This window comes from Manis javanica, chromosome 11 (genome assembly GCF_040802235.1).
Source record: "Manis javanica isolate MJ-LG chromosome 11, MJ_LKY, whole genome shotgun sequence".
Taxonomy (NCBI): Eukaryota; Metazoa; Chordata; class Mammalia; order Pholidota; family Manidae; genus Manis; species Manis javanica.
In genome coordinates, this window is record NC_133166.1 from 69734118 (window position 1) to 69747441 (window position 13324).

General features: G+C 48.0%; 2 protein-coding genes across 3 annotated transcripts; one reads left to right on the forward strand and one right to left on the reverse strand.

Moving 5' to 3' along the window:
• Nucleotides 1–188: 188 nt before the first annotated feature.
• Nucleotides 189–5614, reverse strand: CDK2 (cyclin dependent kinase 2). 2 transcript variants are annotated; one of them, XM_017658536.3, is made up of 8 exons: nucleotides 5272–5614; nucleotides 4473–4550; nucleotides 4248–4368; nucleotides 3521–3691; nucleotides 2937–3038; nucleotides 2163–2306; nucleotides 1667–1870; nucleotides 189–1403 (listed from the first exon to the last, which is right to left on the reverse strand). In XM_017658536.3, exons 1-8 carry the CDS (start codon nucleotides 5385–5387, stop codon nucleotides 1299–1301), a joined length of 1041 nt encoding a protein of 346 aa, XP_017514025.1. In that variant the 5' UTR covers nucleotides 5388–5614; the 3' UTR covers nucleotides 189–1298. The 2 variants fall into 2 exon arrangements, with proteins under 2 accessions (XP_017514025.1, XP_017514026.1); XM_017658537.3 differs by lacking the exon at nucleotides 2163–2306.
• A 755-nt stretch (nucleotides 5615–6369) lies between these two features.
• PMEL (premelanosome protein) lies at nucleotides 6370–13290 on the forward strand. Its single transcript, XM_073217723.1, is given in 16 exon segments — nucleotides 6370–6445; nucleotides 8375–8463; nucleotides 8465–8486; nucleotides 8639–8789; nucleotides 9484–9614; nucleotides 9981–10142; nucleotides 10358–10411; nucleotides 10414–10521; nucleotides 10524–11024; nucleotides 11763–11919; nucleotides 11921–11935; nucleotides 12043–12077; nucleotides 12080–12247; nucleotides 12346–12376; nucleotides 12378–12431; nucleotides 13029–13290. Coding segments are annotated over 16 exon segments (1896 nt in total). The 3' UTR covers nucleotides 13171–13290.
• Nucleotides 13291–13324: the final 34 nt, after the last annotated feature.

Below are 13324 nucleotides of genomic sequence, written 5' to 3' on the forward strand. Positions count from 1 at the left end.
CTTACCCTTGGCACTGTTACATCAGATGCCAAAATGGTGTGAGGTGGGTAACTTTGCACATGGAGATAGGAAAAGGTTGAGGGGGACCTGGAACCAATCAATGGTCATATATACACATTCATACTCCTTCACATCATTCTTTCAGTAAAGTAAATACACAAAAGTAAAAGAAAAAGGTAAACCATAAAGCTAGGAATTTTTTTTAATGAATTACAAACTGGATTACAAATAATGTTAACACCAAGAACACTCAAAGATGAGAGGTGAGAGAAGAGACAAATCATAAAAAAAAAATTTTTTTTAAACATTTGCATTACAAAACCCCAAGGTATGCTGCACATGGCAACAAATCCATCCATTCCTACTTTAAAAACATTAATATAACCTGAAATATAAATATAATTATTCATCGTTCTTTTAAAGAAATATTTTTTCCCAATGCCCCCACCCATCACAGCCCTAAAAGTGTCAGCATTCTCAAAATGATGTCTAAACTCTAACTTCCACTCCTATGGGATGGCCTTCAGGGGAAGATGGGACCTAGCACCTTTAGAACTAAGAATCTTAAAAAGAAGAGAAAAAATTCAGACATCTTTCACTTGCCTCATAAGGCTATGGTGAAGCACAATCCCTGTCCCGGGGCCTCCCAGCCACGTCTTGCCCATAAGAGGGACAGACAAGAGGACTAGAGATAATCATTTCTACTGTAGCCCCACCAGGACTGCAGAGAAGACAGGAGTCTTGAGTCTCCGCGATGTTTGGTGAGATGAAACTAAAACTAGGGTATAAACTGGTTGGATCTATTTTTTAACCTAATTCTTTAAAACAGGCCCTTCCCTTTGTTTTTGTTTTTCTTGGTTTTCAAAAGTTCCAACTTAGCCTCCTGCTATCAGTTGGCCTTACACACAGTGGCTGCACAAGGCTTAGGGTCTCTGTCAGCCCAAACCCAGGAAATAGAAATAATGGGGCTTTCAGAGACTGGGATGGCAAACCCTACGTGGGGGGAAGGGAAAGAGTCAGGTTTTTTTTTTTTTTTTTTTTTTAAATATCAGCCCTCCTCAGCAATGACCAAGAAGAGGAGGAGAGGGTGGTGGAGACTCAGCTAAGTGCATCTAATATTGAAGATCCCTTCTCATTTTCACCTATATCTCCTCTCTCCCCTCTGCATCCCCCAGAGCTGGCTGCCTAAGAGAAGGTGAATGTTTAAGGCAGCCAGACAAGATCAGAAGGGAACTAGCCTAGGGCTAAGCCAGATCAGGCTCCGAGTGGGACCGGGGTAAACGGCCTGGGGAAGAACATCAGAGTCGAAGATGCGGTACTGGCTTAGTCACATCCTGGAAGAAAGGATGAGCCAGAGCTGCCTTTGCTGAAATCCGCTTGTTGGGGTCGTAGTGCAGCATTTGCTGGAGGGAGAGATGTATGCTGACTTCAGTGATGTGATAGTGAACTAAATGGGTCTTCTGAGAAATCGGGAAACCAGAATTCCTTTAACCCAATGCTGAGTTCCCATTTCTCTCCTCCCTGTATCTGAGTGCCAGCAGGGAGAAAGAAGAGCCGAGGGAAACACCAACACCCAGAGTCTAGAATCTCATTATTCTTTCACCCTGGACAACCCTGCCCTGGGGGAGTGAATGAGAAGAAATGGGTGCCCACCCCTAACTCTCACCGATAACAAGCTCCTTCCATCTTCGTCCAAGGGAGGCACGACCTTGCTGAAATCTTGCCGGGCCCACTTGGGGAAACTTGGCTTATAATCAGGCATAGAAGTAACTCCTGGCCAAACCACCTCATCTGGGGTCCCCAGAGTCCGAAAGATCCGGAAGAGTTGATCAATTTCAGAATCTCCAGGGAATAGGGCCCGGCGAGTCACCTGAAAATGGGGAAAGAGGAAAGGCCAAGACCCGCAATGACATCAGTCAAATCTGCCCCTGTACAAGGGAGGTTCCCACAGGCAGTGAAGGTCAGCTGGGCCCCATGACTCCCTCCCCAGGGCCTTTCATGGGGTTAGTCACACAGAGCCTGAGACAATGAAATCCCTTCATTTGTCTCCTCGCCCCCTCCTTCCTTCCCCCAACCATGGTTTTGCAGATTCCCCAAGGCTGGGTGGGACTGAATGTCTGGGGTACCACTGACATGTAGCAAAGGGATCCCAAGCCACTCACGGGGTGTGGGGTAGACACTGCAGTCATCCCCCCTCCTTGTGATGCAGCCACTTCTAGATAGGAGCACAGCGGGCAGAGACTGTGTCTTCCATTTCTTCTGTGTTCCCCACAGCACATAGCATGGTGCTGGGTACACACTAGGTGCTTAACAAATATTGTTTGGTGAATTGAGAGAGGAATATGGGCAATTGTAAGCTAATGCACTGGGGGATAAATGCACATTATATATATAAGCTAGTGGTCTCCAAGCCCCCAGTTATAACTCAGATAAAGGACCATAAAACATATTGTTGATTTGATTTGAAAACTCAGCCCATTCTACTGCCGTATTAAAGGGGATGAGAGCTTCTATATACGGCTAGCCTCAGGAGTCCTTCAATTGGGAAAGCCAGAGATTGAGGGGGGACATGCTCTAAATTCGCAGCTTAAATAAAAGATGTGGATAAGGTGAACACAGTTGGTTTCCTACATTACCAGTACCCTATGGTAAGGTCTACAGGCCAAATGAAGGGAACACTAAATGGAACTCATTCTCCCAAATATACACAGACTAAAGCTAAAATAGTTGCAGAAATAATTTAGCTCAATTCAGCAATAAGAGATGTACAGTGGAGGACAAGAATCCTGTCCTTTCCCCACCACCCACCTTGGTGCTACTCTAAAGAAAGAACCCTGCGATAATAGAAGGGCGATGGCTCTGAGCCAAGAAACAGAGCTGTTGTTCTTGAATATAGGGAGGAGTGGGCTGGCTGGAACTTGGGCATGCCTCCATACCATCTCAGCAAAGATGCAGCCCAGGCTCCAGATGTCCACAGCTGTGGAGTAATATTTGCAGCCCAGAAGGATTTCAGGAGCTCGGTACCACAGAGTCACCACCTGGGGACAAAAGTAGGAAGAGGGGTGCTGGTATATGGGTCATGGAGATTCCCATCTCAGCTCCTCAACACTACTCTGCCCTGAGCCTCTTAAGCAGTTTCTTTCCCTCCAACCGTCCCTTCCCTCTGATTTCCCCTAAGTAAAATAACTATATACAACTTCTTGGCCCAGAGTTAGCCTAGCCTATGGTTCTAGGGACCACATTTTCTGAATCTCCAATTTGTAACCTTCCTGGAAAACTTGAGACAAGTGTTCATAATTTTAATGGTGTACTACCCAGCTCTCCTGGCGAGTTATCATGCTATCTCTCAAAGCCCAGTTAGCTCACAGTATAAACTCTGCATATCTAAGACCTCCTGGGGTGTCAGAATACTTTCCATCTAGTGAGGGAGAGACTGCTGGCCAAATATGTTTAGTCACTTTGTGAATGTCCTTGCTAATACCTCCCAGTAAGTTCAAAGAGGGAATGCAGAGGGACTCACCTCATGGGTGTAAGTACGAACAGGGACTCCAAAGGCTCTGGCTAGTCCGAAGTCTGCGAGCTTGATGGCCCCCTCTGCATTGATAAGTAGATTCTGAGGCTTGAGGTCTCGGTGTAGGACCCGATGAGAATGGCAGAAAGCAAGGCCTTGGAGCAGCTGGAACAGATAGCTCTGCCAAGGGAGAGAGAGAGGACTATGCTCCTCCATTACAGGGAGCAGACTGGGGGCTGCTCTGCACTTCCAAAGCTCCACTAAAGCCTTTTATTATGTTAGATTGTTATTACTCTCTACAAGCAATTTCTCCCATTAGACTATCAGTCAAGTGAGGATAAGATGACAGATTAAAAGTAGCTCTGGCTGTAAAGAGTCCAGACAATAGAGCCTCACTGGCTATGTCTCCCACCAAACAGGTACAAGGGTTTTTTGAAGGAATCTACCAAGTGCCCTCAAGTCCTTTTATCTGAGTTTCATCTGACCTTCCACCTGAGCTGCTAAATTGACTCACTTCTTTGAGTTTCAACTTCTTTGATTCTCCTACCCAGCCCTAGGGTTAATAAGCATAATGAGCAGTGCAAGAGCCACAAAAGAAAGGTTGTGTGTGTGTGTGTGTAGGGGATGAGGGCTGGGAAGGAAACCAAGATCACAAATCATCACTGGGTCTGAATTGCTTGCCTTCAGTACCCCCACAACATGCCCATGTTGGGGAGGAATTGGTGAGAAGGATTACCTTGATGAGGGGAAGAGGAATTCCAGTGAGAGCAGAGGCATCCATGAATTTCTTGAGATCTTGGTGCAGAAACTCAAAAACCAGGTAGAGCTTGTTTTCTGTGTGGATGACATCCAGTAACCTAAGGGAGGTCCAGGAATGGAGGTGAGGGAAATACCTAGACTATGCAGACAGCACACATCCTCATTTACTGTCAGAGCACTTCCTGGATACATGCGTACTTACTTGACAATATTAGGGTGGTTAAGCTCCTTAAGCAGAGAAATCTCTCGTATGGCCGTACTGGGTACACCCTCAGTCTCACTTGGAGAAGTTGGGAAAAACAGAGACAGAAGTGTGGTTACAAATATTCTTTTTCCCCCAGGCCAGTGATTCTTTCCCTACAAGAAGACAACACCCTAGCATCCCCTAGAAGGGTGAGAGATGGGAAAAGGTGCTGTCCGAGTTAGTTCATTTGTGAACAGTGAATGGCTTTTGGACACATTAAGGTCATTATTTCTTTTTTGCCCTGGGGTAGGTAAGTAAAGCCTCCTGGTGAAGGTGAAGAAGAGAAGGTAACAGGAATATTTTTTTAAAAAAGGCAGTAACAGCACCCAGCCTCCCTAGGGCGGCCAGTGAGGCTCAACTGCCATTCTTTTGAAAAAAGGGAGAGAATTCTAAGATGAGGGTGGGGTTGGGGTAGGGAGGAGGGCGCTTCATTCAGTAAGGTGCTCTTCACTGGTTCCCTCAAAACCCTACTCCATGGGAAGCCCTGGATCCCCATCTCGGAGGCTTCCTTCCTCTTCCTGAGTGCACATTTGAGGTTAGTACCCCGCTTTGGTAAGGAAGCTTCCCATGGATTCTACACTACCCTACACTCTCCATAGGGAAACCCTCTACTGTCCTTCAACCCATCTCTTCACTTCAAAAGAAGTCCCTCCCTGCTACCTTCCGCTCCCTGGACGGCTACCCGCTTGTTGGAGTGGGGGTGGGGGCAATCAAGGAGGCCCCGAGCTTAAGAGTCCTGGGTACAGAGGCCACTCACGTGTCCAGGCGAATTTTTTTAAGCGCCACCACTTCTCCCGTCACTTTGTTTTTGGCTTTGTACACAACTCCGTACGTGCCCTCTCCGATCTTTTCCACTTTCTGGAAGTTCTCCATGAAGCCCGCTAGCGAGTCGGGTCAGTCCGGCCCTGGAGCGGAGGCCTGGGACCCCTGCAGAAAGCGGGCCACGGTTCTCGCGGGGGGAGGAGGGGAAACAGGGCCCAGGGACTCGGCCCCGGGTACGGATGGAACGCAGCGTATCTCTCCCTCTTGTCAATTTCCCCAACTTGAAACAATGTTGCCGCCTCCCCTCCAGTTCCCTACAGCCACCAGAGGCCCCACCCCTCCTTCCCGCGTTTCCCTAGCCCCGCCCCCACACCTCCCTATTGGTCAACGTAAGAGCGGGTGGGACGAGCCTAGCTCCCCGCGCTTCAAATGGCCCAGCCCCACGTAAGTTCGGTTCTGAGGAGTAATGACAAGCTTCTATCCCGGTCGGAAAGCTGAGCATCTTTTCCCAAGTACCTGATCGGGGCTCGAGTTTCCTACAAGTCCTGAATCAGTATGGATTTCCTGATCTCTAACTCGCCGTTTTCACTATTTCTAGAGAAGAGTGTATCGACGTAAAATTAAATTCCGCCTGGCCCAGGGAGCCTCCTGTGAAAAGCAGGAAGCTGGAAATCTCATTGTAAAGGTTTCTTGGGCCTCGGAGGAATCGTTGTCTCCCAACTCTCAATACTCTGATACTCTCTTTTTGGATGCAGCCTGCCCTGATACTCAGTTTCTTTTTGAGAGATTCCTGGCTTAATTCAAAAGCAGATTAGCTCACTCCCATGATTACGTGTAATGTAGCTGCCGTTCAGTCAATTCTTTCCCAATCAAGTTGAGAGTAATCCGTGAAACCAGAATTGTCATTGAGTAACAAGACGCCCAGGACCGGGATCGCTTGTCCGTTCTGCGTTTCTCCAGTCCTCTGCCCCTCCCAAGCCTCTTCTGGAGGGAGAGGAGGAAGGGCTATGCACATACGCAACGATCTCTTATATCAGGGCTTGTCTCAGCTCCCACCCCTCCAGCTCCTTTGGTTACTGGAAGGAAAAGCAGGATGGATCTGGTGCTGTGAAAATGCCTTCTCCTTGAGGCTGTGATGGGTATTCTTCGGTCTGTGAGGGCCACAGAAGGTGAGTGTGGGGTGTGTGGCCATGAAACAAATGTGAATTTAGGTTTGCACACCTGCTCTGGTTTTCCCCCTCCTAATGGGAGATAAAATCAATACTTTGTGCTTCTCTCACCTAAGTTCCCTCCCCACATGGAGAGTTGGGACTGAGGCGGAAAATAATCCCATCTGCTTGGAAGGACAAGAGGACAGTGGGTCTTTGTGTCTCTACTTCTGAGGTACCCTAGGACAGTGAGCTGGAGCAGGAGCTTCGAGGTGGTGAAATGAGCTGGAGACTCAGGAAATGTCTCGGGCACTTGGTGTAGGGTATATGTAAAGTGAGGATTAAGAAAATGTGGTCCTGGACAAGAAGGGTAAAGAGGCACCACCTCCCCTGTTTGGGATGGGACAGCTCAGGCTTTTGTTCTGGGGCTGGAAGAGACATGCAGAGGGGTCTCAGGTGAGTATCACATGAAAGGGCTCTGGGGGACTGGGGCCTCATGACAGGAGCAAGGGGTGGTGAGAGGGTCTGGAATGTCCCATGCTGCTCTGAGGAGAGCTGGTTGGGAGTGGAGAAAGACTAGGGCATCTTGTGATTCTTTGGCTCTAGTGGTGGGATGCTGAATGAGATGACTCCAGATCCTCCCCCAGCTGACTCAGCTCTTTTTCCAGTACACATTAGTACTATAGCAAGGATAGTTTCTGCCGTACTGAATTATATACATCATATCCCAGTCTCCCTCTTCTCTTTCTAGATCCCTGGACTCACAGACTTCTAGGAAGTTCTCCCTCATCTGATGTCCCTCATTCATGCTGCAGTTTCAAGTCTTTTTCTTTTACTCTGTTCCTTAACGTAATCTAGAAAATTCTGTTCATACTTGTCCACCTGAAGCTCTTAAAAGATTGTGTTTACTTTTTGGATCCTGATTTTTAAAATCTTTTAGATATTCATGAAATGTTTAGATATTCATGAAATTTTATATGGACCAGGCTTGATAATTTTGTTAGTGTGAAGTAATATTGTGCCTATTCAAGAAAATATTTAGATTGTTTTTTCAGATACGTGCTGAATTTGTAGGGTTAAAATTAAAAAATGTCTGGGATTTGCTCTTACTACTTTAGCCAAAAACAAACAAACAACAAAAGAGAGAGAAGAAAGCACATGTGGCAAAATGTTGATAGCTGTTAGGTCTGGAGATCCATCATATCCCTTTTACTCAGACCTCTCTCTCAGTTGGTTAGAATAATTTTGTTCGCTCTTCCTCCACCCCCGACATCTGCCTGCCTCTGACCCATCTTCCTCACTGTTCACCATAGTGATCCTTCTAAAACACAAATCCAGTTGTATACAAAAACTTCTAAAGTATGAAGTTTATGGTATATAAATTATTTGAACAAAAATCTTCTGAGGTAGCCTTGCCTACAGGATGAAAGCCATACTCCTTTGCCTGGCACTCAAAGCCCCCAAACCCCTCTTCTTGGCCTCATCTCTCATAGTGTGCCATCAACCACATTGCTAGCAATCCCTTGTCATGCCACTTGCCTCCCTGCCTCCACACATCTGCTCATGCTGGGCCTTCTGCCTAGAGTGCTTTATCCCAAAGGCCAACTCACTGAGGTCTTTTCCAGTCTGCCAGAGTGGGACTAATCTGTTTAGTCTGTCATTTTGTTGCATTTTGTGCATGTTTGTTGTGCCTTATATTAAACAATGCCTTGAATTATAGAAATTTATGTATATGTCTATTTCCTGTACTTTCCCTTGAATCCTTTCAGGGCCATCTCATTAATTTCTTAAAATCTTTTATACCAAGCACAGTGCCTGGTACATGGTGGGTATTCGGTAAATTAAAATGCACTTTGAATGTGAGAATGAGCAGAGTGACATGGGATAGTGTTATCCCCTGACAAGGGATTAAGTGATTATCCTAAGGCCCTCATGGTACCTTCCCTTTAGGACCCAGAGACCCATACTGGCTTGGTGTCTCAAGGCAGCTCAGAACAAAAGCCTGGAACAGGCAGCTGTATCCAGAGTGGAAAAAAAATCCAAGGGTCTGATTGCTGGAGAGGTGAGAACTGGCAATTTCTAGGAAGGGTGGAATGGGATGGGGAGAAGGGCAATAACTGGGTTGACTGTAGCTTGAGAAGATACAAAAGGGGAAAGGTATATGAAGAGGGGAAGGCAAGGAATCTCAGCTAATGATGCAGCTGCCCATCACAGGTGGCCAGGTGGCCCTAAAGGTCAGTAATGATGGGCCTACATTAGTTGGGGCAAATGCCTCCTTCTCCATTGCTCTGCACTTCTCTAAAAGCCAAAAGATGCTGCCAGATGGGCAGGTCATCTGGGCCAACACCACCATCATCAATGGTGAGTACCTCCCTAGCCCAGGCCCTCATTCCTAGGGCTTAGACTCCCTGGAATCCCTAATGAGCTCAGGTAATGCTCCCTTCCTTCTTTAGTTTTTTTCCCTACAAATTATATATGCAATAGATATCCATTGTAGAAAAATTATAAAACACAGAAAAAGCAAAAAGAAAAAATTATAGTTCCTAGAATGGATAGAAGACCCAGGGGTTGAAGGACCTAGAAGTTGGACAGACTTGGATTTAAATGTTATTAGTATACGACCTTGGGCAGGTTAGTTATTTTGTGCTTCCATTTCTCTATCTATAGAATGGCAGTGATACCTACCCACCTTGGAAGGTTGTTTTGAGGATTAAAATGTAATATATAAATGATTTAGCATAATGCCTGCCTCAGCCTATATTGAGTAAAGGCTCAATAAATATTAGCTGGTGCTGATATTTTTATCCTACAAGCTAGGGAAAGCCACTCTAAACATTTTGATATGTGATCTTCCACTCTCTTTCCTAAGTATATACATAGGAGTCTTTAACTGCAGTTTCCATTCTCCCCTTGACCACTCCAAATGGATTGTACCAAAGGGAATATAATTTGTAACTAGGGAGTATTCCCTGAGCCCCTCTCTGGGGCTATTAGGAGTTTGGGTGTATAAAGAGGAATACCAGGATTTGAAGGTGGCTCTGTATTTCTTTTTCAGAGAGCCAGGTGTGGGGAGGACAGCCAGTGTACCCCTAGGACCCTGATGATGCCTGCATCTTCCCTGATGGTGGGGCTTGCCCATCTGGCCCCTGATCTCAGAGGAGAAACTTTGTTTATGTCTGGAAGACATGGGGTGAGGACTTCCTTCTGTGACCTGTTATCCACAGTTGGATTCACCTCTTCCTACCTTACCCTTTCTTTTTGGTCCCACCCCTTAAGCTCTGTGAGCTCTCTAATCTTCATCACCCCCCTGACCCGCCCCAGATCATTCCTCAGACTCCATTATAATTCTTCCAGGGAGCCCTTCCCCAGTTATAGTCCCATCCCATGGAACCCCTCATCAGGACCCCTTTTCTGCCCCATATCACAAATGCCCTGTGAAACAGTCATCCCCAACACATCTCCTGACCCTCCTCCTCGGGTGCCTAGCCTCTGATCCTCCCCCTAAGCACCCTCTGAGCAATAACCCCCACCCTCCTTTTCTTTCCAAAATCCTCAGGCCAATACTGGCAAGTGCTCGGGGGCCCAGTGTTGGGGCTGAGCATTGGGACTAGCACAGCAGTGCTGGGCACACACACCATGAAAGTGACTGTCTATCACCACAGGGGGGCTCAGAGCTACATGCCCCTTGCTCACTCCCACTCAGCATTTACCATTACTGGTAAGGATTTAGGAAGGCACAAGGCCAGTTGCAGGCAGGAGGTGGGGAGGCTTGGCTAGACTGGCAAGGGGAAAGGAGAACAGGGAGACATAGGCAGAGAAATGTGGGGCTTGGAGTCAGTGAAGGGTCAGTCAGGTTGGGTTGGGAGGGTGTGGTTGTGAAAGAAGAACCTGTAGCCCAGGCATGGTTCTCAACTTTTCTGGCACCAATCCCAGACCAGGTACCTTTCTCTGTGAGCATGTCCCAGGTGCAGGCTGTGGATGGTGAGAACACTTCCTGAGAAATCAACCTTTAACCTTTGCCCTCCAGCTCCATGATCCCAGTGACTATTTGACTGGGGCTGACCTCTCCTACACCTGGGACTTTGGAGACAGTACTGGACCCTGATCTTTCAAGCACTTTTGGTCACTCACACTTACCTAGAGTCTGGCCCAGTCACTGCCTGGGTGGTGCTGCAGGCTGCCTTTTCTCTTGCCTCCTGTGGCTCCTCCCCAGGTCCAGGTACCACAGATTGGCATGTACCAACTGCAGGGGCCCCTGGCACCACAGCCAGGCAAGTGCCTACTGCAGAAGTCATAGGTACTATACCTGTTCAGGTGCCAACTTCAAAGCCCTCTGGAAGCACAACTGAGCAGGTGCCAACCTCAGAGGTCATAGGCACCACCCTTGCTGAAATGCCGACTGCAGAGGCCATAAGTAGGACACATGAAGTGTCAACTGCAGAGCTCTCTGAAACCACAGTCACACCAGTAATGACTACAGAATTGCTGGAGCCCACAGATGGAGAGGTGCCCACCCTTGAGCTGCAGAGTCCAGTTGCCAGCCCATTCATGCCTACAGAAGGTAAAGCTGGTAAGAGGTTCAGTGGGGAGAGGGGCACTTTTCTATAGAGCTAAAGACTTACCCAGGCTACAGATGTTACCCAATCTTTTGCATAGCAGTGGGGTCCCCTCAGAGCCCTCACTGGTTTTAAAGCCCTCAAGTCTCTCTTAATGGCATGAAATAGATCTGGAGTTCAAAAAACCAGAGTAACCCTAGGCCTTGGGGAGAGAGCTTGTTGCTTCTCTATCCTTGAGGAGAGCTGTTCCTTGAGGGGAAAGCCAGGGAACAGACTGTGGTTTACATATTTGTATCTAATTTCTCTTGGAGTGCAAATGCATAGAAGTGTTTCCCAGAGTCTGACATCATTTTCCACCCCTGGATTTCCATTCCAAAGCAGGTCAACCTGGGATTGTAGTAGAAACATTGAAAAGGAAGGAATGAGAGAATGATACTTAAGTGAGTTAACATATGTCCAGTGTCTAGCCCAGGATCTGGTATAGTGTGGGGTGTGATCAATATTTGGGATTTTTTAAAACTGCAACTCTACCCTTAACCATATGACTCTGGGGAAGTCATTTCTCCCTCTGGGCCTCAGTTTCCTAATCTATGGGATTTCTCAGGTCTTGTCTGACGATTCCAAGCCTGGATCCAGTAGCTCTGGCTGCTGTGGAGGCTGGTGGAGGGAGGCTTGTGCTGTCTTGGGCTGATCAGTGGCAGCATGCCTTGGAAGGAGTTACTCACCTGGACCAGAATATCTTAATCCCAGGGTTTTATTTGATGTCACAGGGATGGGATGAGACTGGGGAAGCAGCCCTAAGGTTTTCCTGTCTTGGACCTTTGGGGAGGCCTGGGAGAGGAGCCCAACCTTAAAATCTTACAACCTTACAGAGGGCATTGAGAGCGCTGTGATTCTGCAGGCTACGCTGTCCAGCAAAGGGGATGCATTTGAGCCGACTGTCCTGCCAAGGCAGGTGAGTGTCCCACTGTTGCTGAGAACTCTTGGGTTGACTGCTGCACTGCTCTCTGGTGCCTAGTGTTTCTTCCCAGACTTCCTGACATAAGCTGACGCCTCTCCCAGGCTGCCCAAGGAAGCCTATATGGACATCTCATCATCAGGTGCCAGCCCCCTTGCCAGCATCTGTGTCAGCCTGTGCTACCCAGTCCAGCTTGCCAGCTGGTTCTGTACCAGGTACTGAAGGGTGGCTCAGGAACCTACTGCCTCAATGTGTCTTTGGCTGATGCCAACAGTCTGGCAAAGGTCAGTACCCAGCTTGTCATGCCCAGTAGGTATTTATTTGGACAAGAGCTAGGATGACATGGGCATGTGGGTTGTCTGGCAGGGAGCAGACTGACAGCAGCTGTGCCTCGGTTCTGCTCCCAGGTCAGGAAGCAGGTCCTTGGCAAGCTCCCGTCTGTGGTCATCTTGCTGATGTTGATAGTGATGGTGCTGGCATCTCTGGTACACAGGTGAGGGCCCCCACACCCAGCTCTCACCCCTTCTCCCTTGTTACCAGCACTCACTCTTCCTCAGGGGAGAAGGAGATGCACTCCCTTTGAGGATGCCTGGTGTCCAGCAGAAAGCCCAGACTTGGAAGTTAAACAGGCCTGGGCTACAGTCTTGCTGGCGGGACCTTGAAAATAACTTAACCCTTCTGAACCTCTGAAAAGTAGGAAGACTGAGTCCTGCCTTGTGGGCTGTTGTCAGGTTTGGAGACAATGTGGGCAAAGAACCTGGTTCTCAGGCATGAGTGGTACCAATGGTGACTGTTGTCACTCACAATACCAAGAGTGATGGAGCTGGGGTGAGTGGAGCTCTCCACCTGAGAGAGCGAGAAGGGCAGAACCAGGCCTGGATTGACAAGGTTCTCAAAGAAGGGAAGCTAGTAGGGGGAGAGGGAATGGACAGAGGCTTGCACAGAAACAGGAGTGGAGGGAAGCGAGGAACAAGGGGAGGGAGAAGGTGGAGGCCAAGTAAACCTGGGATATGGGTGTGTTCTCTTTGGAGAAGCAGGGGCAGGCTGCCCTTGTCCGTTGCTAACCAGTTTCCCCTTCTCCTAATATCAGGCACAGACTTCTGAAGCAGGGCTCAGCTCTGCCCCCTCCCCAGCTGCCATGGGGCAGTATCCACTGGCTGCATCTGCCCCAGGTCTTCCGCCCCCACCCCACTGGTGAGAGCAGCCCCCTCCTTAGTGGGCAGCAGGTCTGAGTACTTTCACATAACACCCAGGGCCACAGCAAATTCTGTCTTTTCTTCAGTGTTCCCTGGGAGATAACTATTACCTGAAATAAATACTGAGAACCTGCTGCTGTTTTTTTTCTTGCTTCTGGGAGAGAATCTGTGACATTTAAGGAGTGGAGAT